The sequence below is a fragment of the Carettochelys insculpta genome, chromosome 2, assembly GCF_033958435.1.
Source record: "Carettochelys insculpta isolate YL-2023 chromosome 2, ASM3395843v1, whole genome shotgun sequence".
In the NCBI taxonomy this organism is placed as follows: Eukaryota; Metazoa; Chordata; order Testudines; family Carettochelyidae; genus Carettochelys; species Carettochelys insculpta.
Genome location: NC_134138.1, coordinates 119,476,613 through 119,502,127, shown reverse-complemented (window position 1 = coordinate 119,502,127; position 25,515 = coordinate 119,476,613). Strand labels below are relative to the sequence as shown.

Sequence of the window (25,515 nt, the reverse complement as noted above, 5' to 3'; positions counted from 1 at the left end):
GATGAGGCTGGCCGGGGGGTGGGGGAGAAGGGAAATGCTGGAGGGAGCAGGGGATGCACGTGTGAGTGGGGCATGGGGGAAGGTGGGAGGGCAACAGGGGGTGTGGGTGTGGGAGTGACCTGCGATGGACCGGCGGCAAGGGCCAGGTGGTCAACCACGGCCTGGGTGAGGGCATCCAAGTTGGACTCCGCTCAGTCCCATGACTGCTGCTCCACGGGAAGCCACTCCCACACAATGCCCGTCAGCTCCTGTGGGGTTGCGTTCCCTGTCTCCTCCCTGGCCCCGCGCTGTCCTTGTCTGAGGCCTGGGCCGCTCCCCCTCGCCCTCAGTGGTAGGGCTCCCTGGGCCTGTCGTGGCACTGGTCCGGCTGCTGGAACTGTGGAGACAAAAGGAAAGAGGAATGGGCCATTAGTCAAAGTGACGGACCCTCTGAACCCTCCCACCCCATCCCAGCAGTCCTGCAGGGACCACATCCAGGGCTCCCCATCTGGGTTGCAGGAGCGCTGGCTCTCCTCCGCCTCCTTCGGTCCCTCCGCGGCCTGGTGGCCTGTGGTACCATCCAACCTGCATGGTGCTTGGTGCCACACGTCATCCCTGTGAGGCCAGGGTGGTGGGGCCATTTGGCCTGCCCGTGCCCTGGGGCTGATGTCCCTGTGGGTAGTGTGGGACCACGCCAGGTAGGACTGCGTGCCCCCTCCCCTGGCCACCAGCATGCATGGTACTCACCTGTGGGTCCCTCCAGGAACTCGGGCGAGGCGTGGTCGGAGGGGGCCAGGCTGGATGGGCCTGAGGGGACGTCGAACCCCCTCGCTTGAGCCCTCGTCATCGCTGGTATCCAGGATTCGCTGGGGGCACTTGCCAGTGGCCAGTGGTCTGGACTAGTCCTCCCCCTCAGTCCCCATCTCCTCCAGCTCGGTCGGAGGTGTCCAGGTACACGGCCAGGGGTCTCGTCTCCTTAGGCCCAAGGAGGCGGTCGAGTTCGTGGTAGTAGGGGCAGCTGGTGGGTCCTGCCCCTGACTGCCTGGCCATGTCCTGAGCCCAAAAATACGCCTGCCAGAGCTCCTTCACTTTTGACCTCACTTGGTCTGGGTGAGGTGACCCTGGCCAGTGAGGTCCTTGACTTGAAGGTAGGCACGTTTCGGCGCTGGACCCCCGTCTGCGGCAGGACCTCCTCATCTGCCCAGAGGGCAAGGAGATCCTGCAGCCTGGCCTCTATCCAGGAGGGGGACCGACGTTTTGGGGGCTGGCTCTCCTCCTGTGAGGACTCCTCCCGGTCCCTGAACGGGCCCTGGGGTGGGCAGGAGTCCCAGCTGCTGCGGCTTCCCCCGGGGCGTCACGGCTAGGAGCTGTGCGGATGGCAGCCTGGGCTCTCTGCTGCCTGCACACTCTCAGCTTCCTGTCTGAGGGCTTCTCGGAGCCTGCGTGCTGAAAGGTGGCTGGACACTGGAGCCACAGAACTATGCTTGTGCTGTGAGTGGCGCCACCGCCTGCCAGCTGATCATGGCCATGGAGGACCTGCTCTTTCGAAAGAGTAGGCTGCAGAGCATCTACACTTGCTCTCTTTCGAGATTGTCTTTCGAAACAGGGCACTTTTCCCATCCCGGGAGCAGAGGACCAACTTCCAAAGAACAGGGGAGTTCTTTCAAAGTTAATTTCAAAAGAGTGCCGTGTTAGTGTAGACGCTCCTTGGCTCCTTTTGAAAGAACTCGGACTTCCGATCCTAATTTTGAACATATTTGCTAGCGTAGATGCACCCTACCTGTGGGAAGTTTATTCTGTAATTACCCAGGACTGCCTTTCTTGTATTCTACTCTGAGCCATCTAATATTGGCCTCTTTTGGGAAGAATACCGAACTAGATGGATTACTGGTTTGCTCCAGCGACTACTAAACTAATGTATTTGAGCAGGTTTGGTTTTTTTTTTCAAACTGGACCCAATCATTCAGCAGCAAGCATCTGATTTGGCCATTCTCTTACCATTACTATTCAGCGTTTTCATTATGACTTCCATTTGTGCAAATTCATAGTTGTAATCTGGTTCAGAAGAAGCTTCACTAGCTGCATCCAGTTCATTCTCTGCTAAAATGGCTTCTTTTTCAAAGTCTTTCAACCAATCTCGTCGCTTCCTCTTTGGCAGATTGATTCTATTTAAAAATTTAAAAGTGACTTAAGATTTTAAAAACAACAACAGTGAAAATAGGTAGGCAAAAAAGGTGCATGAGCGGGAGGAAATAAAGGATTACAAAATTACCTAAAAAAGTGGTTGTTTCCCCATAGGATTCTATCTCCATGCCACAGCTGAGTGGCAGAACATACCAGTGTGCCATTTACACAGGATCTAAAAAAAGAGGAAGACCACTTCGGTGAGATAACAGAAATGATATATGGAAAACACCTACAAGTTCATCTAGTCTATTTTCCTCATCTATGCAAGATGATATACCAGCTAACCAAGTTCTTAAGTGTAAACGTGAAAGGTTATGAATGAAAGACCAATTGCTACCACCTCTGAAGAACTGCTGTGGTTGTAGGTCTGCATTATAAACAGTAGGGGGAGAGGGCTTCCATTTTAGTCCATAGCTTGTGGTTCAAAAAAAAAAAAAAAAAAAAACTGCATGCACATTCCAGAAACTGGGTCACAGACTGTTTCATTGTGAACAGTCTCTGAACCTAGCTACATGCAAACCTTATTAAAAAAAGATTGTGCACGGTTATTTTGTCATTTGTAAGGATACCTCCAAAAGCAGGTTAGTTTAACAGATGGCAAATATTGCTAATATGTGCTATAGTTATTATATAATTTATAAATAAAACTCCCCTTTATCACTGAATGTCACTGTTTTGATAAACAGCTTATATTAATCAGAAGTTTCTCTTTTTGAGAAATTCTGAAAAACAGCATTTGCATCTAGGGTCCTCTGTATTTAAGCTTTAATCATAACAGAATTAAGTGGGATTGTTTGGTTCTTGCTTCTTTGGCTCAAAGCAGCAAAAGGAAACTAAGCAGCGTTTACTGCCAAAATGTGTCTTACAAGCACAATATTGTCCCTTTAGACGCAGCATTGTGAATTCAGTTTTATATCACAAATATCTTAAGTATGAGGTATGAAATAATTCATTGTTTGATTTGCAACTCTCATAACAAAGTTATCATAACATAAATATTCCAGAAACAACTACTTAAGCATTTCTGATCAGGACAAAGAAAACAAAGCTTTGTTATATTTTTCCACTCACATACTACTGTGTTCTTACAATTCAAAAAGACTAACTCCCTGTACTGTAACTCTACCACCCTAAGTCTAAATACCAGCAGTACGACAATATATAGACTAAGGTGTGCTTTACAAAAAACACGGTGACAACTCTCAATTTTTGCTTACCATATAATGCCTGTATTTGTGACATTAAGTACACAGTAAGATCACAGGTGGTGTACTTGTGTGGAATTACTACACATTAAGTAATGTTGCAAGGTTGAATTGCTTTAAATGCTAGCAAAGAAAAATATCCCTATAAATTGAATATTCCTATAACTCTAAGGTTATGGCTACACATCAGCTCTATTTCAAAATAAATGATTCCAGAATACCTATTTCAAAATAGGACTGCTACACGCAACAATCTATTTCAAAATATTACTTAGCTATTTCAAAATACTTAGTCTGCGTATACAGTGCTTATTTCAGAAGAGTGCCTATTTTGAAATAGCTATTTTTAAATACATGCTGCTAAGACAGGGAATAGCGCTTATTTCAAAATTATTATTCCAAAATAGATGCTCACGTAATAACAGCATCTCTTTCAAAATAGGTATTTCAAAGTAGGTGATATTTCTCCTGCAATAAGGTTTACCACTTTCAAAATAATACACCCTCTATTTCAAATTTATTTTGAAATAGTGTGTGCATAGTGCAGATGACAGCAAAGTTATTTTGAAATAACTGCTGTTATCGCCACATAACTTGGGTGTGTGGCTGTAGCCTGAAAGAAAAATGAGAGGGAAAGAGCCTGGATTCATATATTTACTAGGTATTACTATAACTGGGGCCTGCAAATGAAATTTATATATACCATGAACTCGGAGGAAGTAAATTCACATGGGTTGCAGTAACCCATTCAACCAGCTAACTGACAGACAGATATTCCATCCCAGAAGTTAGCATAGTAGTAACTGCATCTTTATCATCCTGCCTGTACAGAACCCATGTAAACAATGATCCCATCCTTCTTTCCAAGACCCCTCTAATGATAGTTTATCCAGAAAGATCATGGAGACTTCCTGTCTGGTGTGTAGGTCCCTTGTGTCTTATGTTTCTGTTGACATAAGCTGAATTAAAACTGGCTGTTGACTAGAACACACAATATTTGTGACAGAGTAAAATAAAAATGCACACCTCTTTCGGTAATGAGAAGCCAACATTGCACAAAGCAAGTGCACTGAACTTTCTTACCTTGCATTTTCTTTTGGTGTGAGAGAAACTTCTCCATCTGATGCAATGTCAATCTCACAGTGCTCTGGTTGGATCCCTATACCAAAGAGCTGTATGTCCTGAGAGGTATCTGCACCAACCCTGGTGTGATCCTGGTTTATTAATAAAACATTAACGAAAATCAAGGTGTTTCTCTTTATGTAACTTATGAGTTCCAATTTACAATGAAAATACTAACATAAAAAGAATATAAAATGTGTAACTATGCTGTGGACTTCTGCCAGAAAAAAAATGGTGCTGGTCTGGCAAAAGTAAAATCTGTAAGGGGCAACTGACCATTTCTTCTATGCAGCATTTCAGCTTAGTAGTTTTTTTTTTTTATAAAAACCATAAAACACCACAAAAATTATTTCTAATTTTAAATATTTACAAGACTCTGGTGCCCAAGCATTACTGCACATAGTAACAAAAAGCAACTGTGTCCTGCAGTCCACAGAAGACAACATAGGCTGCAAAACTGTGGCACAAATGGACTAAAGTAAGCATACTGTATTAGTCAACTCTGTTCCATAGCTTCTGTCTCTTGGAATCTGACCCAAATAGGATAGGATCTTGTGCACTAACAGATATTTCAGTTGTGTCCCCATATAGCTGCTCCATTTCAGGTGTGCTTGCATCCCATGCACCTTTGATACAAGAATGTTGGTAGTAACAGGTATTTGGCTTTGCTGCCTTGAGGAACCTTTACTACTACTCCTAATACTGTCCTCATGAATGCTTTATTTCAACTGGTTTCTGAGCAAAATCCTGAAGAGGATGAGGGAATTCTGGAGTCAAGTCCAACGCTAAAGAAAATACCACATTATCAAGGACAGCATCTCATCCAGAAGAATGAATAACTGCTTAGTGCTCAGAAAAAGTATGCATCAAAGTCCCAGCTGCAGCCTTGCAGATCTCAACAATGGGGACGTGTTTTGAGTTATGCAACAGACAGAAATGCATTTCGTGGAATAGGCTAATACCACAGAACGTGGTTACATATCAGAAGCTTCATAATATGAAACAACATGTCCAGAAATCTACCTTGAAGTTTCTGCGTGGAAATTGTGAAATCAATTGCGATGGCAATTGAAACAGTCTTGGAAAAATTTCTAAACAGAATGATTAGCTCCCTCCTGTTTAAATTATGCAAAACAGCATTTTTCCTGGTCTGACATGGTTTTGGGAAAATAATTAGAGATTATCTCATTTACACACAATCAAGTCATCAATGTGTTAAGTAGAAACTTAGGTTGCAGACTAATTTTTTGTTCTTCAAAAACACTGGGGAAAATCTGCCATTAAAGCTCCCATATTCCTGATTTTTTTAGAGGAGGTGATGCCAAAAAATCTGTTTTTGTTACTAAGTAAAGAATGAAACAGGCGGCCAGCTGTTCTAAAGAAGATTTTGTAAGACATTTGAATATAAATTTAAATCTCATATACAGGAAAGGGATCTCCAGTATGAAGTATAAGGCCCCTCAAACACCAGCTGAATCTTGCTCTGACAGAATTATCAAACACTGAGCCTCCCACAACCAGGGAACAAAAGTTATTATAGTGGCCAAATGAATGGCGGAAGAACTCAAACAAACCAGATTTTAATGCCAGGAGATAGTTGAGGACAGCAGAAAAGGAAGAAAAATTATAATCTACCTTCATACTTGTGGTTCTTCAAGATGGATTGCTCATGTCCATTCCATTCTAGATGAGTGAGCCTCCACACAGTCATAGACTTCTGCCTTAGCATTTTATTTATAGAGTCAGCTGCAGTCGGCATCCCCTTGAGTGCTGCACTCATGCATTGGGCGCTCCCAGTTCTATACTCTCTCTGTTCCTTCTTACCAACAACTCCAATGGAGGGGCAGGGGAACAAATAAAAGACTGGGCATGAGCAACACATCTTGAAGAATAACAGTGACAAAAGGGAGGTAACTATTTTCCCTTCTTTGAGAGTTAGCCCATGTCAATTCCATTCTAGGAGACTCACAACCAGTGCCCTCAGAGGTGGGCTCAAAGTCTTGCAGCTTGCAGTACTGCTCTACCAAAAACAGCCTTATTCCACGTCTGCTAGATAACCACAAAATGGGATGTTAATATGTGGATGAAAACCAGGTAGCCACTGTACTGATGTCCGGGACAGGCACTTGGGCTACAAAAGCTGCTGTAGCTTGGTTGAATGGACATTCATGATTGACAGAGGCAGCACCCTTGCCTGAGTGTAGCAGACAGAGATCCAAGAAATTTTTTGGGTAGACAATGGACGATCTTTCATCCTGCCAGGTATCATGATAAACAAGTGTGACAACTTGTGGAACGGCTTGGTCCTTTCGATATAGAAGACAAGCACCCTACTGAGGTCTTTAAAAAAATGAAACCTACACTCCTCTAGTTTATTTAGCTTTTGGGGGGAAAAAAGAATAAGTACATGTCCTGGCCTGTATAAAATTTGAGACAGCACCTTGGACAGGAAAGCAGGGCATGACCACAGCAGGACCCTGTCTCTGTAAAAACTGTATGGGGTGATTCCAAGATAAGCACTCTAACCTCAGAGACCTGGTGGACAGATGTTATTGTAACCAAGAATGCAACCACCCAGGAAAGTAGAAGGAAAGAGCAGAAAGCCAAAGGCTCAAAGGGCAGAGCAGGGGCAGCTGTTCCCATGAAAAATGACAGCACAAGATTTAAGTCCCCTGGAGAGATGTTGTAAAGCTGCTCATGGCTCTTGAAGAGCCTGACAGGCATATTCTGGGCAAAAGCCAACTTACTTCTGAGTGGTGGATGGAAGGCCAAGTGGACCTTAATATTTGAAACAGGCCTGGGAGATTGAGATGCAAAAGATAGTTCAGGATTAACTGCAGTGAGGCCCATGTGGGGTGAACGCCTTCACCCAAGATCCAACAAGTGAAATGCTTCCATTTGGCCAGGTACCTCATGCTGGGGGAGGCCCTTCTGCTGCCCATTAGGACCTGCTGTACACTGAGCACTCCTGTTCCTCCATATTTAACTGTAGAGAAGCCAAACTGTCAGGTGCAGCACCACCAGATTCAGATGCAGAAGACTACCATAGTTTTGTGACAGTAGGTTTGACTGTAGCAGTAGCCTTAAGAGAGCAGTCACTGAGAGGTAAACCAGCATGGTGCACAAGCATTGGCATGACCAAGTCTATGCTACAATGATCATCTACACGCTGTTCTGCTTGATCTTCACGAAGAGTTTGCAGCTCAGCAGAACTGCAAGCCTGACTGTATCTCACAAAAGGTAACACTAAAAGGGTGAAACACTTAGCATGTGTATAGCTATAATTTTTTTTTTATTTAAGAAGTAGAATATGAAAGCTCCCTACCAGTAAAAATTTGTCAAACAGAAACAGACTAGTATGCAAATAATGAGAGTGAACTCCTCTGTGAAGCATTCTGAGTGATGTTGATAGAAGTACTATATAAGAGCCAGGCATTATTATAATGGACTTTGCTGCCTGTCATTCACTTGGGATGATACATGTAGCGTCAGAATACCAATATATTAGCAAGTTTGCACTGTTATTGTTTCCCATGGAATTAAAGAATACAGGCTGAGCCTCTCTAATCCATAACACTCTCATCCAGCAACAGCTGTAATCTGGAATCATTTTAGTAAGCTAGATATCCACTTATGGGTATGGCCAAGTTTCCTGGAGGATCCATAACATTTGTTTACAGCCACCAGTTCTGGCTCTCAATGTTCTGTGCTGTTACTGAGCTTTAATTTACCACTAAATGTCTTGTAAGAGCCCAGTGAGCAGTGGAAGCAACGGTAACTCTGCTAGACAATTTTGATCTCCCGTGGTCGAGCAAATTCTCTTGTTTGGCACCAATCAGGTCCCGAGGTTGTCGAACTAGAGAGATTCAACCTGTACTGCCAGTAACTGAAGTGCACAAAAGCTACTTTCATCAAGAAAAAAAGTTAGGAAAACTTATTACTCTGATGTTTAACAGCTTTATTGAATTATAGTTAATTTTCACTCTTAGAATGACTACCAAAAATAGCTCTTTCATAGTGAATAGACTGACTTGCTGTATTTAAATGTTAATGTTTAATATTATGATTTGGTAATAAGACATTAAGAGCTACATGAAGCTTTTCTGTAATCTGAAATAAAAAATGAAGTTTTTTTTTTGAAACAGATTTGTCCCCATATGTATTCAGAATTAAAAAATACATTTTTACTGCTTTCAGACAACACAAATAAAAGGAAGCAAGAGAAATTCTATTTCTTCTTTAGCATCAACACAATTGTTTACTAAGGTAGAGAGTCCACCACCCTTACATATACTAGGTTGTATATTACTCCATGAGAACTCCCATTAGAATCAATGGGACAACTTTGGGGGCACAGTACTACATAGCGTGAGTGAGGGCAATGGAATACAGCCCCAAATTTCAATCAACCAGCTACATAGCGCAAATTAACCAAAGACAATGGAGTCACACGAGTGTAAATGAGGGCTTTGGCCTGCAAAATGTTTACTACATGTTACACTGCATTAGGAAAGGACCTCACCATGACTCTAAGCATATACAGTGTGCCCACAGGGAAAACAAAAAAATCCTAAAACTTCTTAATTGTCAACTGAGCACACCTGAAAGTCACTGAATTAATTATGGAAACATGTTTTTCTGAATACATGAATTGTTCCTTCATGCTAATATGAAACAGAAATCCAACACTGGGGGGGCTGCGTAAAGTTCAGATTTCATCCCTGGAATCCAGTTCTCAGTTCATGGTTAGAAAGAAACTCCAAATGCAACACAGGAGTGCTTCCATCAACCTCTTGGGAGCAGCGCTAATGGAGTCCAAAGGGGATTCATATCTAGTCTTCGTTTGGAAAAACTGGGTCTGCAACACAGGATTGTGCATAACACTTGGACACACTGAACCTGGTTCTTCTGCTTCACCATCATGAATCAAGAGTCACCCAATGAAGTCAATGGAGCTAAAGAGTAAGCTAGGCAAATTGAGAGGGAAATTGCAACAAAGTAAAGTTGTCCTGATCAGTCCTATGGAGTCTATCATTCTAAATACCAAATTATTTCAGAAATTATAAACAAGATTGTTCTTCAGTCTGATTTGTTAAATATGTTAGTGTTCTGATCGCATTCTTACCTTTAAATAATAAACCAAAAGTTCATTGAGTGCAGGGTCTGCATTCAGATTAACCAGGTAACACTTGTCATCCCCAACTTTGATACCAGAGGATTCTAAGGAAATTCCCATGCTCTCTAGTTGCCTTTGCCTCTCCTAAAAACAAATAAAAAGGTTGAACTCATGTATTATAATTTCCTGAGACAATAATTAAAACAAGTAAATGAAAGCAAGGACGAAAGCTAAACACTTATCTACATACAAGACACTGATACTAAAAGTATGACCACATACATTATAGTAAAAGGATTAACTAAAATAAACAATCATACCCTGTATGCTTTTACTAGATTTCACTGTTATGCACCATGATGTACTCCTTTAGGCTATGTCTACACTAGAGAGTTTTGTAGACAAAACTGGAGTTCCGTCGACAAAACAGAGCATCTACACACAAACTGCGTTTTGTCAACAGAAATTCTGACAAAAAAGCCGTGTAGACGTTCCAGGGGGCCTTCTGTCAACAGAGCAGATCAAAAGATTGATCTGCTTTTAATATGTAGACACAATCTGTCGAAAAGAAGTTTTTGTCAGACATCTCTTCCAACAGTACCTTCTATGGTTCGATACTTATAGTGTAGATGTAGCCTTAATGTTCACTCACTTTGAAAGCCATACAAGTAGTCCAATCAACTTCAGGGGGAATGCTCACATGAGTAACTAATATGAACCATATGAGCTGCAGAATCAGGCTCTGAATAATGTCAATAGCAAGTTTGTCACATTACAGGCAAATACAAGAAAGATAAGCAACTTAGCAGCTATGGTGTTTAAGGGAATGACAACGTAGCTTAGGCTCAAGGGTTCATTTTGTTTTTAAAAAGCTCTAAAGTACCTAATACTAACAGAAACAATTCAGCAGAGATGTCTTTGTTTGGATCCACACATTATATTGTAGTGGTGTAACCCAAATATCATAACATACTGTTAATGCATGAGAGCTTGAAAGCGCAACTGACACATTCACTGTCCAAGCTGCAAAAAACAAAACAAAACAAAAAGAAACAAAAAAAAACCCAAATAGCATAAATGATGGAAAATAAATCAGAATCTACAAGTTCTGTAAATTCTAGTCAACAGTAATATGAGGACTTGTCTACAAAAGAAAACATAGGAAAATGAATACAAGTTAGCCGAACATCTGAATTTAAAATGGATTATTTAAACAACAGTAAATCCATGTGTGGACACATTCAGAATTAATTGGCCTTATTTTGGGTTATTTTAATTCAAAATTAAGAAATTAAATTAAAGACACTAATTCCGAATCTGTGCACACAGACATTTAAATAATCCATTTCAAATTCACAACTTTAGTTAACTTTGAATAATATTATGAAGTCCCCTTCTGTAGACAAGCATTTAGTGACAAGTTCATTTGTTTTTACACAACTTTCTACTCTACTTTACAGAGTCACTTTATGTTAAAGAACTGTTTTGTAACAGCCCATGTTGATGAATACAATGCTGAGATTCCAGTCCCTCCGAAGTCAATCTGAGTGTTTTTCATCCACTTCAATGAAGCTATGATTTCAGCCACTATACTCATGTTTCTGCTTTGATCTGACAAATCTGAAGTAGCCCATAATCATTGGCATTTGTTTTTAATACTTATAGTGAACTTTAACTATCATGGCGGTGAGCCCATTATATTTAGTCTACTGAAAGAGTCAGTTTTAGCAAATTACACTGTTCTCTGGATGTAAGGTTGAAAGAAGTGATAAAAGAATGAAAAATACACAGAAGGAATGAAAGAGCAAGTAAAGGCTCCCTACAGAGATAAGGGCATAGGAAACAGTAATAGTCAAAGCCAGACTCTCAGCTATTGTAAATCAGTAAAGATCCAGTGAAGGCAATGGAATTATACTACTTTACAACAGCTGAGGATCTGTGTCTCACCACAAAGTAGCTGCACTACCTGTGCAATTTCTTCAGTTTTCCTTAACTTTTCTTCCCAGGTGACTGTAAGTTCTTTAATCAGTTTTTCAGATTCTTCCAACTTTTCCTTCAGCTCTGGTGCTTTCAAGGCCTTAATGTTGAGAAGCGGAAAACTGTCAGAGCTATGCAGATTTATCCAAGCTAAGATCTGACAAATATATTTATGTAAAAACTAGGTGACTATGCAAAAAATAAATAAATAAAATACAAAATCTTAACAGGTTATTCCTTTGAAATTGGATATTCTTGTTCACCCTACTTTGACTCATTTTTAATTATTTGGATTAAATGCATTCCCTAGATTCAGAACACATGTGCAGTTGCTCATATTTTACCCAAGATCCTACTATGATTTTATAAAGTGCCCTGAACAGTTATATAATTAAGCACAGAAGATGAAAAAAAAAGCAATTACAGTAAACTCTTCCATATATGGTAGCCCTGAGACTGAGAGGTTGCTGGATATTCTAATATTCTGGATAGCAGAGAGGTATACCTAGCAATGTATAACATTAAAAAAAAAACACACCAAGATTACAGATTAAGAAACAAAAATGTATGCAGAGTTCTTTATTTACCAACAATAGTACTGGACACAGTAAACTTACACTGTATTTGCTGTGTTTATTTGTATTTACTTTCACTATACTGTGCTTATGAAAAACAGAACAGAAATTTACGTATGGTTCAAATGCCAGTTATCAGAGAGTTCCGGATAACAGAATGGTGGTTAAGACAGGGTTTACTGTATCCCTAATGGTTGTCAAAAACAGAGATGCAGTTAAAAATGTTGTTTAAATGGTTAAACAATTAAGTGACTGAGACCGATGCCACTGGCGAATATGGCTGGGGCAGGACCTGCTCCAGCATCATGCAGTTAGATCAGGCTAAATGGTAAGAGTAGTGCTTACTGGTTAATCTTTTACATCCCTAGTTAAAAAGAAATTAAACTAGATGGTGAAAATATCCATGTGATCAATATATATTCAATAGTTATTTTTGTTTCTCAATCTTTTGGTGACAGTCAAAGGGTATTAAAGCTCTTCATAATTCAGTGAGACAGACTAGACTATATGTAGTGTTGGGTAAATTTAGAGCACTTCCATGCATCCTCAAAACGTTTTAGTACAAAAATCTCCTTGACAACAGTAGACAGACAAATAGATGAGAAAAAAATAAGGTTAATGAAGACCATTACTATTAACATAATAGACAACAGTCACAGCACACTAGTTGCTTTAGTAGCTTTGATTCCTGACTCTATGCTTTTATTGAACAGTTTAACTTAAAAAAGCTACAGCCAATTCCCATATTTTTTTAAGATGAAAACCCACTTTACACTTGTGGTCAGAGTCTGTTCTGTGCCGTACTACTCTGTATCCACTTGTGACTTTAGATTAAATCTTCAGGGAATGAAGTTTGGGAAGATAAACCTTCTGTACAACCACAGGCACCAGGTTCCACCTTTTCCTCAGTGTTCTCAACCCTGCCCCCAGCCCCAACCATGCCCCCTTCCCATCTTCTCCACCAAGGCTCTTCTCTCTCCAGCACCTTCCTGCATGCTGTGGAACACTGAGGGGAGTAGCTAGGATGAAGAGGGTAAAAGGCTGCTGGTGGGTGCTAAGCACGCCCTAATTTTTTTCAGCACCTCTGTGTTTTACATAGCGTACCAAAGGCTCAAGAACAATCAGATATTTCAGCTTATTTCAAGACAGAGTTAATAATGCAATACAATTAACACAGCAATCTCGCTTTCCCTTCATTTTAAGATCTGCACATAGAACTGAATTCCTGTCAACACACTTGACATTTTCTTATAGAACTCTAGATAAACAAAGCCCCAGATAACTTCACCTCAGCTTGAGAGAGCTGTTCTTTCAGTTTTTCTACTTCTTCACGTAGTTCTCGAATGACTCTGGCATTTGGATCTTCATTTACCACAGCATGATTAACTATCCTTTTGGCTCTGTCGGCATATCTCAACGTAGAAAGCGTTTCTTCATAATTGTCAGCTGCTGGGCTAATTGTGGCTATCATGGCAGTTTGGCTGTTTCCTCCCAAGTTGTCCTTTGAAGCATAATCATTGAGAGTTTGAGGCATACAGGACAGATTAAAAGGTACCCCAATGCTCTTTGTAGTCATAATGTAATGCAAAGAATGGATTTGAAATATGAATTACAGCTACTTAGACACCAACATGCCCTGGTTAATTTTATAACTCAATTACTTTCTAGGTTTCAATGTACTAGACACTATCCCTCTACAGATTAAAGTGAATGATGTACAGTGGGTCATAACATATTGCTATAGTCAGGGCAAACACAGCACCAGAGACTCTGTTCCTAGTAATATGGAAAGAAGTTTATAGCAGCAACTGCTGCTCAACTCGATACAAATCAAGAGCTGGTGCTTGTACACACAACTGTAAGCTCTGATCCCACATCACATATATCATGCTTAGAATTAGTCTATAGCAGAGGCTTTCAAAGTGTGAGATGTGCCCATCCAGGGAAGTCTGGAGGAATGTTTAGGAGGGCCAGTGCAGTACCGGCCCCTCTCAATATGCAACCTCCCCTGAGATGGCTCAGGAAGGTAGGTTCAGGTTGGCCACATGTAGGAGACCTGTGTCTTTTTGCTCATGACAGTCGTACAGAGGAACAGGAGTAGTAAGAGCAATGATGCACTACTGCCCGAGGTGGAAAAATGGAGGTTGGACCCTCCGACCTGTACACAGCTCCCACCCCTTACCAACTTATACGACTGGGGGGCTGTACTCTAATGGCTACCCCCATGATGACTTCATGCCCCTCCCCTCACAGAATTTAGTGCCAAAGTCAAAGAGGCTGCCATTCTGAGCCACAGACAAATATGGAGAGAGAAAAAGGGCTGCATGGACAATGGCCCCTGGGACCAAAAGCAAAGGGTGTGGGTGGGGTGGGAGTAGGGCTTGTATTGTCCCAGAGCTGCATGAGGTGCTCCAAGAGCCACGGAAAGCTGCCCCTTGCCTGTAGTTTCTTGCCACCTAGGGTCTATAGATCACAGGCAGCCCCACCAGCCCAGGTCAGGGTGATGGGCATAAAGAAGCCAAGAAAGGGATCTCCAGGTCAGTACTGTGGCAGAGGAGTTGGATCTCCATCCATTACAGGCAGTCATGTTGACCCCAGAGGGTTATTTCCCTGCCCATCATTGCAGCTGCCCAGCAAGCTTCAGAAAGCCCAGTCCAGAAGCACGGTCATTACCACCCAAACTGTGTTACTTCTCCACCATGCTGTGGGTGTAGAGTACAAAGCCAGGAAGCCTAACGACTCACTGTGAAGGAGTTGGCTAGCTCAGCCTAATGTCTGCAGGCATACCACACTTTTTTCTGGGTGCAGTTCAGAGCCCCACTCCTGTATATGTGACCAAAGTGCCTCTGGCAGGGCTCACATTGTAGTCTCCCGCTCCTTTCTTCCCTCATCATCCAGGGCAGGGTGGAGGCTTGAGTGAGCTCCGTGCAGCAAAGCCTGCGTCAGTCCTACACAATGGGACTTGGAAACAGAGCACCACCTCCATCCCAACTCACCTGAGTGGGTCATCCAGTCTTTGGCATGTATTGTCTTCGTTAGGGGAAGAAGGGGAACCAAAAATTGTAAGTCATACGGGGGGTTCAGCTCAAAAACTTTGAAAAAGCTGGGCTACAGGATGAAATGAGACCATGCATTACCTTGAGAAGCCAAGTGAGTACAGAATCTCTATAAGGCACAAACTTGTTTTTCCCCTTTCCTGCAGCTTGATCAGCAAGTGATGATATAACCAAACCCAGCGTTGAGAGTGACCTAGGAAAACAGCAAAACCTTAACAGCTTTGTGTGTGTGTGTGTGTGTGTATTTTTTATATATATATATATATATATATATATATATATCCATCCCAAACTATGTGATTTGTTAAAATGCAGAAGAGGAAGAGGACTTGAAAGAGAACTAGACTGTGATTTACAATAGTTCATGTAGGCTACCTCCACACTTGCATTCCTCTTTTGAAAGAGGAATGCAAATGAGGGAAATCAAATGAAAATGAGGCACGGATTTACTTATCTTGTGCTTCATTTGCATCATTTCTTTTTGGAAGAAAAAAGCAGTGTCGATAAGGCTCTGTAAAAAATAAACCCCATCTTTGAAAGAACCCTTCTTCCTATTTTGTTTCCGGAAGAAGGGTTCTTTCAAAAACAAGGTTTATTTTTGAAAGAACCCCATCTACACTGTTTTTTCTCTTTTGAAAGAATCTCTTTTGAAAAGAGATTAATAAAGTATGATATGTAAATCAGTGACTAGTTTGCATTCCTCTTTTGAATGCAAGTGTAGATGTAGCCATATAGTTTTTAAAGATGCCTGTTAAAGTAACCACATTTATACAAAGAGAACTGGATTCAAACATTAATCTAAGTGGTTGCCTAGGATTCCATACTGTAACCTGACGAAACAAAACTCAGAGTTTGGGACTCGGTTAAAACATTACAATATTTTAAATACTTCAGCATGTGAGGTTACAGTACCTTATATATCCTTCCTCAGAGACCTGTGTCTAAAGATATGAGACCTTTACCTCGACACTTATTCATTAAGCATGGTTGATGGTACTGCAAATCTGAGTCAGAGGGGCTGAAGTCAACAGAACCACTAGCATGCTTAAGCATGTGCATAAAATGTATACAGGATCAGGGCCTAAATTAGACTAGCAAAACAGTTAAAGCACAAGCTTAAAAGAAGTTAGTCTTGTTTTAAACCAAAGAGTCTTACTCTCATCACCACGCTTCCAATCTGAACATAAAGCCTTTACAAAAAGGATCAACTAATTAACGCTGATTGGATTGAGAAGTAGGTGGGAATAGTTGGCCCTTTAGATATGCTATTTATACTTAAACATTTTGATATATTTTATAGGGGTATTTTTGCATTTGTGCACACACATTATATACCTGGGTAGGCAGCATCTTCATTATAGGCTACAGCTGTGCAGCTGCACCAGTGCAGCTATGCCATTGCAGCACTAAGTGAAAACAAGCCCTCTGATGCAGTCATGGCACAGTGCCTATCAAAATGAGGTCATGACCCTGACCGGGGCTCCAGAGTGCTACTGCAGTAAAAGCAATAAAAGATTGTCAAAAGATGTCACATAAAAGTGTTTTAATGAGAGAGCTGAAGGTGTTCCAGCTGCTACAACTTTTATGGAAGATGTTCCAATATCGTGCAACAGAAGGACATACGTGGATATTATGAGAAAGCATGGTTCAAGTACAGGAAATAAGATGTGGGGTGCATGTTCATGCGTCCTTATGACCACACATCCTAGCATGCATATTTGCTTATCGGTACAAACAGCTTTTCAGTGGATGAATCACCACGTCATTCAGCACAAACGAGTATTTTAATTTTAAAGTGAAAGTCCAGCAGCCTTTGCAATTTTGTCTGGGAAAACTGATTCCTGGATCCCTAATCTCTCATTTCCAGAGATTATGAAGACAGCAAATACAGAGATGCCACACACTGCTCCATAGCAACCTCCCAAGATAATGACAGAGCACCAATAACGGGCTCTTAAGAGTATGTTGTTGAATACCCATCAATCAGAGCAGGGGTGCACAAAGTGGGGGGTCTAGCTCCCTCAGGGGGGTGAAATTTCATAAGGGAGGAAACAGTGTGATCGGCTGCTGGGTCTCAGGCTCATCATCTCATTAAAAATGTTGAAATATGTTACTGTTTTATATGCCAATTAATAAAGTTTATACATTCTAGATACTTCTATTCTTTCACATGCTGAAAGGGTTTGTTTGTTTTCCTATGAATGTAACCAAAATTTCCGTCAGTTTGGATTACATTGGACAGGTTGGGCGGGGGGGAGCTGCTAATTGCAGGGATGAAAAGCGGGACCCAATATAAAAAGGTTGCTCACTCCTGAGCTAGAGCAGCAGTGACAAGAACAGAAGACCTGTGAAAATACGAAGAAACATTAAACCAAGGGGGGGAAAGTAGGCCTAGAAAAAAACTGAAGTAAACTCTCCAACCAAAACTGTTCCTCAAAGGTCATACATAAAGCCAGCTAATTTAACTGTTTCTCTCCCAGTTGAGTACTAGTTTCCATACTGAGCATAGGGCCTGTGGTATCCCAAATTCCTTTGCAATATATCTGGGATTCTAAACAACAAATCAATGCACTGGCTTTAACTAGTCAGTGCACTCTAGTGGACAAGGCACCAAACTGACTCAGGAGCTGTGCCACTGACCTGCCAGCAGTCATTTCACCAGCATACCTCAAGTTTCCCCAGCTGTAAAATGAGGCCAGTGATCGTGAACTCTTTTGTAAGGAGCTTTGAGATCTAGCAATGAAAGTTGCTGCACAAGAGCTAGGCATTAGTAATAACAAAAAATGCAATGAGTGTTCTGTACAGCTAGTTATTAACAAATGCAATAATACCAAAATGAACATCCCTTAAAAACACAAATGAAGAAATTGTAAGAAAAGCCATTGTTTAAACATAAGGCAAGCATTATAAGAAATGACTGAACTACAATAATGACAAGATTCCAGTGGGTATATTGCCTCATAAATGCACCAGAGATGTGTAATTACTTTTGTCTAATCAACACACTGTCGTCTGATAATGCTTACACAACGTCCTTTTTAAAAAAAAAAAATCACACCACTGCTGGATAAGTTGGGACAGTTCAGGAAGAGAAAGTGTACTTGGCAGCCTGATTCAGAGCACATGAAAGGGAGAGTTAGTGCTGTGGATTTCGTACTTTCAACATCCATTTTTCCTTATGCATGACTGAACTCACTTGTTATTGTGCGGTCAGAAGCTTGTACATTCCAGACAAGTGCCTGAATCAGCAGTTGTAGAGGTGATGCCTGCTTACCCAAGTGGAGAACGCTGCACTGAATGGCATAATTTCAGCCCATTTTCATAGGGTTTTCATTGATATTTAGTAGATAGAACCCAGCTACTGCTCCTGATATTATGAAAACTGCTCAGATCACAGTATTGTGGCCAATATTTATTTGGTTTTCAAAGTCTTGCTTAGTACTTACAGCTAAGACAGAAGCCACCGTGGTTTTATTAAAAAGTGTCAAAAATTACAGACTGTTTAAGAGGAGTGCTTTAACTCTTGACAGGCACTAATCAATGGCTGATTTTATTTGTTTTCTAGGTTTCCAGATACATTGCTATGTGGGGTTCCATGGGCCCTATGATTAGTATGGGACATAGTACTCTATTGGGAGAAAAGCAAGTGCATTCACCATTTCTGAAAATCTTTGAAACGACTGATGAAGACAGTTATGGGGCAAGGCTCTTGAAAACCTTGATGGTGAGGAGATGAGCAGACACTTAAAACCTGCTGCAAGGGAGGCTGGAGAGGACCATCCTCTCTCTCTCTCTCTCTCTCTCTCTCACACACACACACCCACCCACCCACCCCTTGGATGACTGTAAGCATGAATTACTTATTTTAGAGAAAGGTAAACAAGAAGAAAAGAAACGAAGCCTATGTCTGCTCTACAAGATAAATTCAGCTTTTAACAAATTTGATTTCTTAACCTCGATCATATGACTTCATATGCAAGTGTCCAAAAACCTTCAGGAAATTTGATTCTCCATCTCCCCATGTTGAGTTTTCACATCCCTATTGCCTTATCCAAGTGTGACTGTGTGAGCAATGCAGTGTCCCACAGTGCCTTAGCCCTGGTTGCTTGTGGGAGCTTGATGTCACTATCCCAGAATGCAAAAGCACTCTCCCAGAATTCAGAGCACCCAGTAACCACTGAGCAACAAACGGAACATTGCAACATTTTCTCTGTCACAGTGGTAGTGAAATCATGGATCCTCAAACGCTTCAAGTCATTGCATACACTGTTGCTGCGACTTCATGGACTGTCGTGCAATTTTTCTGTCCATTAGAAAGCGAGATGATGGTTGAGTATGATGATGATGGTTTTGAAGAAGAAATCTTTCTACTGCAGTACAAGAACTCATAACTGCTGGCTGCCATGAATGCATTGCTGACAGCAGAGTGGTGGTTTTGGACTTGTGAGACCAGCACACACTTTTGGGACCACATCATTTTGGAGTCCTGGGATGACGAGCAGTGGCTGCAGAACTTTCGCATGGACAAGTCCACTTTTATAGAACTTTGTCATGTGCTGACTCCCCACCCTGAACCACAGCAACACAAGAATGTGGCTGGCTTTAACAGTTCAGAAGCAAGTGGCAATCGCTCTCTGGAGGTTCACAACACCTGACAGCTACCAGTTGGTGGCAAGTCAATTCAAGGTGGGCAGATCTACAGTGGGGGCCGTAGTGATGCAGGTAGCCAGTGCAATCTGTCAGTGTCTCCTCAGGAAGGCCATGATCCTGGTAGACGTACAGGCTATAGTGGATGGCTTTGATGCCATGGGGTTTCCTAACTGTAGTGTGGCAACAGATGTCCTGCACATCCCCATCACCGCCCTGGCCCACTTGGCCTCTGGGTATGTAAACAGGTAAATGGGTACTTCTCCATGATTTTGCAGGCACTGGTAGATCACAAAGGTTGTTTCACTGACATCAAAATGGAATGATCAGGGAAGGTTCACGATGTGAGCATCTTCAGAAATTCAGGGCTGTACAGAAAGGTCATGGAGGGGAATTTTAACCAGACCAGAAAAATCAAGAATGGTAACATGAAGATGTCTATTGTAATATTGGGCAACCCTGCTTACCCTCTCCTCCCTTGCCTTATGAAACCCTATACAGGGGCCCTGGACTGCAGCAAGGAAAACTTCAAAGACTCAGCAAGTCTGAGTCTGAATGCACCTTTGACCATTTAAAAGTGAGGTTCAGATGCCTATTGACCCATTTGGACCTTTATGAAACTAAATGCCCCCACCGTGATTTACAGCCTGCGTTATTTTGCACATCATTTGTGATTCAAGGAGGGAGAATTTCCTGACCACCTTGAATACTGAGACTGAGCCATAGGCAGGGCTTATGTGCAGCCACCTACGCGGCCATTCACCAATAACCATGCGGAGGCAGCAATGATCAGGGATGCTTTAAAAAACTGCTTCATGAATGATCTGCCATGCATATGATAGTGACATATTTCTCTGTTGTAATTGCAACCAACCCCCACTCACCAAACTGATTTGTGCTCCCCACCAAATGCAAACCAATAAACTGTGTCTTACAAGAATGCTTTTACTTGATGGCAGGAGGTTAAGTCACAGGCAGAAAAATGGATGTTGAAGGAGGGTTAATTTCCTTAAAAAAGGGAGGGGGTAGTGCAGCTGTGCTATTGCCCCTGTGCTCCACCCCTGCTCAGGCATCTCTGCCATGAGTCCTCCGAGGACCTTGGCATGGCAGCAGGCAGCTGTGCTATTGGCCCTTTCCACCCCCACCTAGGTGCCTCTGCTGCAAGTCCTCTACAGACCTTGGCATAGTGGCAGACAGCTGTACTCTCTGCCCTCTCCAACCCCACCCAGCTCCCTGCAATGATTTGTGCACCCTACCACTCGTGCATGCCACAAAAAAGAAAAAAGAAACTGAGCTCAAAAGAAGAAGTTTCTCTTGGAGGGAGAAGAGGTTTAAGTGGCAGGGAAAAGAAGTGGGCAAGGGTGGTGGAACAGCCTTTTGCAGTGGCCCTTGGGGCTAGAGCTCTTGGGGCTGCAGTGGCAGGCTGACCTTGCGCTTCCTCCTTGCATTCAGGGACTGTGACAACGGGAGGTGGGGAGCGACCTGTCTTCAGGGAACTCCCAACTGCTGCATTGGGAATCCCTCTGCAGCTCCAGCATGTAGCACAGGACCTTCTTTTGGTCACTCACTGTCATTATGAGCTTTGCTGCGTCCTCCCTTTGGTTTGCTGCTTGGTCTCTCTGGAGCTCAAGCACGCTCTGCCACTATAGTGATGTACTCTGCCACCACTCTGCCGTCTCCCTTTTCGTGTTGCTGGTTTCTGCTTCATATGCCGAAGGATCAGATCCTGCTTGGACCTTTTGCACTTCCTTGCCCCATCTCCAATGCTGGGCATTGACACTTTGTAAAGTGAAGATCAAAATTGACACACAATTCACACTCAGCCATTACCCATCAATGAATGGGTCTCTGTCTCTACTATCAAGGAAAGTTTCCTTTTTGCGAGGCCATTTAAGGCTTATTAAGATGGGATTCAAAGCGCAAATTGAAAAAGCCATCATTTACCATGATTTATCCAGAACATTTCAGCGTGGACATAAGCTATTGTTCGCTTTCTGGGGAGGTGGGGGTTGCAGAAATGGGTAAGCTGTCTGGGGTCCTGGAGTAGGGGAAAAGCTTTTTTCTGCCATTCCTGAAGAAATCTCCACAAAGAGCAAGGCCTGCAGAGACTGGCAGCTACATGGTGAGTGGGAATGGTGGGGAAGGGTTCAATTCCAGCCATATGGACAGCTGGGTGGAGAGAGATCCCTGTAAATTGAAAAACAAAAGAAAAAAATGCCAGGGTGGTGTTTCCAGCTGTCTGCTGGGTCGGGGTAAACAAATGTTTCTTGGTGGTCACCAGAGCAACCCTCTTCAGGGAAAAAAATAAAAGCCATGTAAAGGAGGGCAAACGTACCTGTGCTGCACGTACCGGTTTGTGGTAGCAGAGTCGGCAAAGGGCAGCAGCTGCATGGCGAGGGGCAAGGGTTTGATTCCAGGCATATGGATGCATGCGTGTGGAGGAACCCCTGTAAACTGGGAGTTTTAAAAAAAAAAAAAAAAAAAACCAAAAAACAAAAACCTAGGGGAAAGGGAAATGGGAGGGGAGAAAGCCTGGAGAGCCTGCCACCAATGGGTAGGAGGAAATGGAGCACGCACCAGCCACGTAGTGTGGTATTGTGCTCCAGGGACTTGTAAAAGGACAGGAAGCATTGCAAAAAAAAAAAAAAATCCAATCCAAATTCCTGTGCTTCTTTAGGTTGCCAAAGAAGACAGCACCCTCTTAAAACTAACAGATATCGACAAAAGAAGAGCTGCTCATCCTGCGTGACCACAAGCCTAGAAAATTTGCCAAAATGCTGGGGGGTGCCTTGACACCAGATTGCTATTTGGTTGCCTGGCATGGCAAGGTATGCTACCTTGAAAGCTGCAGTAAGTCAGGAATGCCCAAAAACCTGACTGAAAAATAAAAGAGTCGAAAAATACAAGAGTGCCTGGATAAGGCCTTTGAGGAGATCTCCTGAAAGGATAAGTGCTCCAGCCCCAGAAATGTTAGCACACTGTTCTGAGGGGCACAGATCCACAGAAAACCTATACCCAGCCACAACCCACTTCTAGCATTCAGAAAAAAACACTCACCAGAACAGCTTGGTCCCAGGGGCTCAGGGACCAGTGTAGAGGGAACTGGTTGTAGAGGGGACTGATTCCAGCGCTAGGGAGAAGAGCTCCACGCTGTCAGGAAGAAATGCCTCAGGCCTCTGCTGGATCCTCCCATCCTCCTCACCCCCCAGCTCCTCTTGGCTCACCCCAGACTCCAGACCAGGGTCTCCACAACTGTTGTAATGAAGAGCGGACAATATGGTGGGGTCTCCCCCAAGAAACATGTGCAGCTGTTCATAATAGCAGCAAGTCTGTGGAGATGACCTGGAATGCTGGTTGGCTTCCCGGATTCTGTGATAAGCTTGCCAGAGTTCCTTCAACCTTCACCTGGCATTAGGTAGAGTCCCGGGACTGACCTGTGGCAATCATCAACTGCAACATCTTATCATATAGTTTCGCGTTTCTCTTGGACACACAAAGTCTGCTCGGCATTGATTCATCTCCCCAAACTCCAAGAAGATCCAGAATCTCCTGGGGGGTCCACGCTGAGGCTCTTTTGCGAGACTGAGAACTACCAGGCAGATCACAAACCTGAGTACTCATGACTGAAGGAGATTGCCACCGATGCAGTGCGATGTGATGGGTAAAAAATTTTTCATTATGGGCGCTCTTTATATTTTAAGGACAGGGTGCTAATGAATTCAAATTCAAATTTGCAGGCTTCTTGTGCATCTGGAGAGCAGCGGAGAAGGAAGCAGCCATACCTGGAGGGCCATCGCATAGCTTTGTGGGATATATATGGGAAATTTCTGGAGGCTAATAAATTTGATTTTAAGACATGGCAGTTCCACACTGGCCTTTATCTGAAATTTTACATTTGAACTTGAACTTTAATACCAGTCGGTTCCAACAATATTATGGTTTTGATATTAATGCTTCCTAATTTGAACGAATGGTATTTACAGTGAACACAGTGGTGTTTTAATATCAAGCTAACTGCCTTAAATTCAAATTTATCTCGTAGTGTAGATGTAGCCAAAGTCTCATTTAGAGAACGCAGCGTGTGCATCTCCTTTAAAATGTGGCTACCCTAGCTCTGGAGAGCAAAACAGAATCTCTCTCTGCACGAAGTCAACTCCTGGCAGCAAGATCTAAGAGTTACAAAGTGGAAGTTAAATCAGGAGGTGATGCGGAGGGAGTGAACCATCGTTCCTAAGTGCTCCGAAAAGTAAAAGGAGTGCCTGAAGTACAATGAGTTGCATGACAGAGAAGGGGAGGATATGACTGGTGAAGTCTGTTTCACTCAGTGTTTGCTTTTAGGGAGAGACTAAACTTCCAAGCAAACCTGCAGGAACTGGTTAGAGGCCACGGAAATCACTCTGCACAATTTCTGGTTTACGTGGTGTACCACATGGTTTGCCCAGACATTTAAAAGCACAAGTCAGACTGCTTTGCCTTCACTTTCACATGCTCATCAAGAGCAGTTACATATGGCAAGCAACAGTGAGCACATTTTAATGTATTATTGCTGTTTCAAAAAATTACAGCCACTCTGCCTTTGACCTCATCATGTTATGCTGGCCACATATTTTTAAGATCACTCAAAATCACTGCCTAAAATGTTAAAAATGTATGGATTATAATAGGATGGTGTGCTGGTAAAATCTTCAGCGCCTCTTTCGGAAATCTCAACTATTGTATCTTCTCCACAGAACTCACTGTCTAGATCAGAGACATACTAATCTGAGTGATTGCACGAAGTATATATTACACATTATTTACATTTTAATAGGAGAGATGGGGTTTCCCCTCAGTGTTCCCTGAAAATCAGTTCTAGTAGAACAATTTCCAGAAACAAACTTTAATTATTTGCTGTAATGCACTCACACAATGGAGGGGTGGGGTATACAGATCTCAGAATAAAAGTGCCTTTTAACCCCCCAAAGCTCAAACAAATACAAGTTGAGTAGCTTGTATTAAGTGGAAAGAAAGAGAATTCTCCTAAGTATGGGAGAAGAGAGATAAAGGACACCACATTACAACACTGAAAGAATTCTTTCCGGTCTTCAAGCATCAAGCTAAATTCCAAAGGGAGAGCAATGAATAAATGGATAAAGGGGACTTATGTAGACTTATGCAAAAACTCAACTTCTGGGTAAATGTACATGCAGATATGAGTGATGAGGGATGTTTTAAAAATTTACTTTGTAGAAATGTTTCATATTAAAATTTACCACTCAAGAAAGATCTGAAATTTCCGTATCTGAAGACATCTATCCATTGAAAAGAGACAGCATGGATAGAGCCAGATTCCAGTGCCACCACAATAAAGGATGTATAGCCTGATTTGGAAGGATCAGTTTATAGACAGAAATGAGGAGTGTTCACACTCAATGCCCATTCAGTTCTTGGTATCTATTGCTGATGCAGTTAGCATCTGTTGTGGCAATGGTCTTTTTGATATGATGCTTTTCCACCAGGATTTATACTGAGACAACTGACTGACTTCACATAGGCCTGTGACCAACAGACAACTGACTGATTTCACACAGGCCTGTGACCAACAAGGAGATCCAAAATGATCAGAAACAAAAACAAACAGATAGATCTGAACCCCTGACCTTGAAGGTAAA

General features: G+C 42.3%; 1 protein-coding gene across 6 annotated transcripts in view; it reads right to left on the bottom strand.

Moving 5' to 3' along the window:
- The window catches only part of KIF13A (kinesin family member 13A), a 220,233-nt gene that overhangs the window by 73,492 nt on the left and 121,226 nt on the right, over nt 1–25,515 (bottom strand). For all 6 annotated transcript variants that reach the window (XM_074987606.1, XM_074987602.1, XM_074987603.1 and 3 more), the window contains 7 exons: nt 15,299–15,410; nt 13,450–13,662; nt 11,576–11,686; nt 9,619–9,753; nt 4,455–4,585; nt 2,252–2,338; nt 1,978–2,144 (listed from right to left, as the gene is read on the bottom strand). In XM_074987606.1, coding sequence (XP_074843707.1) covers nt 1,978–2,144; nt 2,252–2,338; nt 4,455–4,585; nt 9,619–9,753; nt 11,576–11,686; nt 13,450–13,662; nt 15,299–15,410 — 956 coding nt within the window. The remainder of the gene's footprint in view (nt 1–1,977; nt 2,145–2,251; nt 2,339–4,454; nt 4,586–9,618; nt 9,754–11,575; nt 11,687–13,449; nt 13,663–15,298; nt 15,411–25,515) is intronic.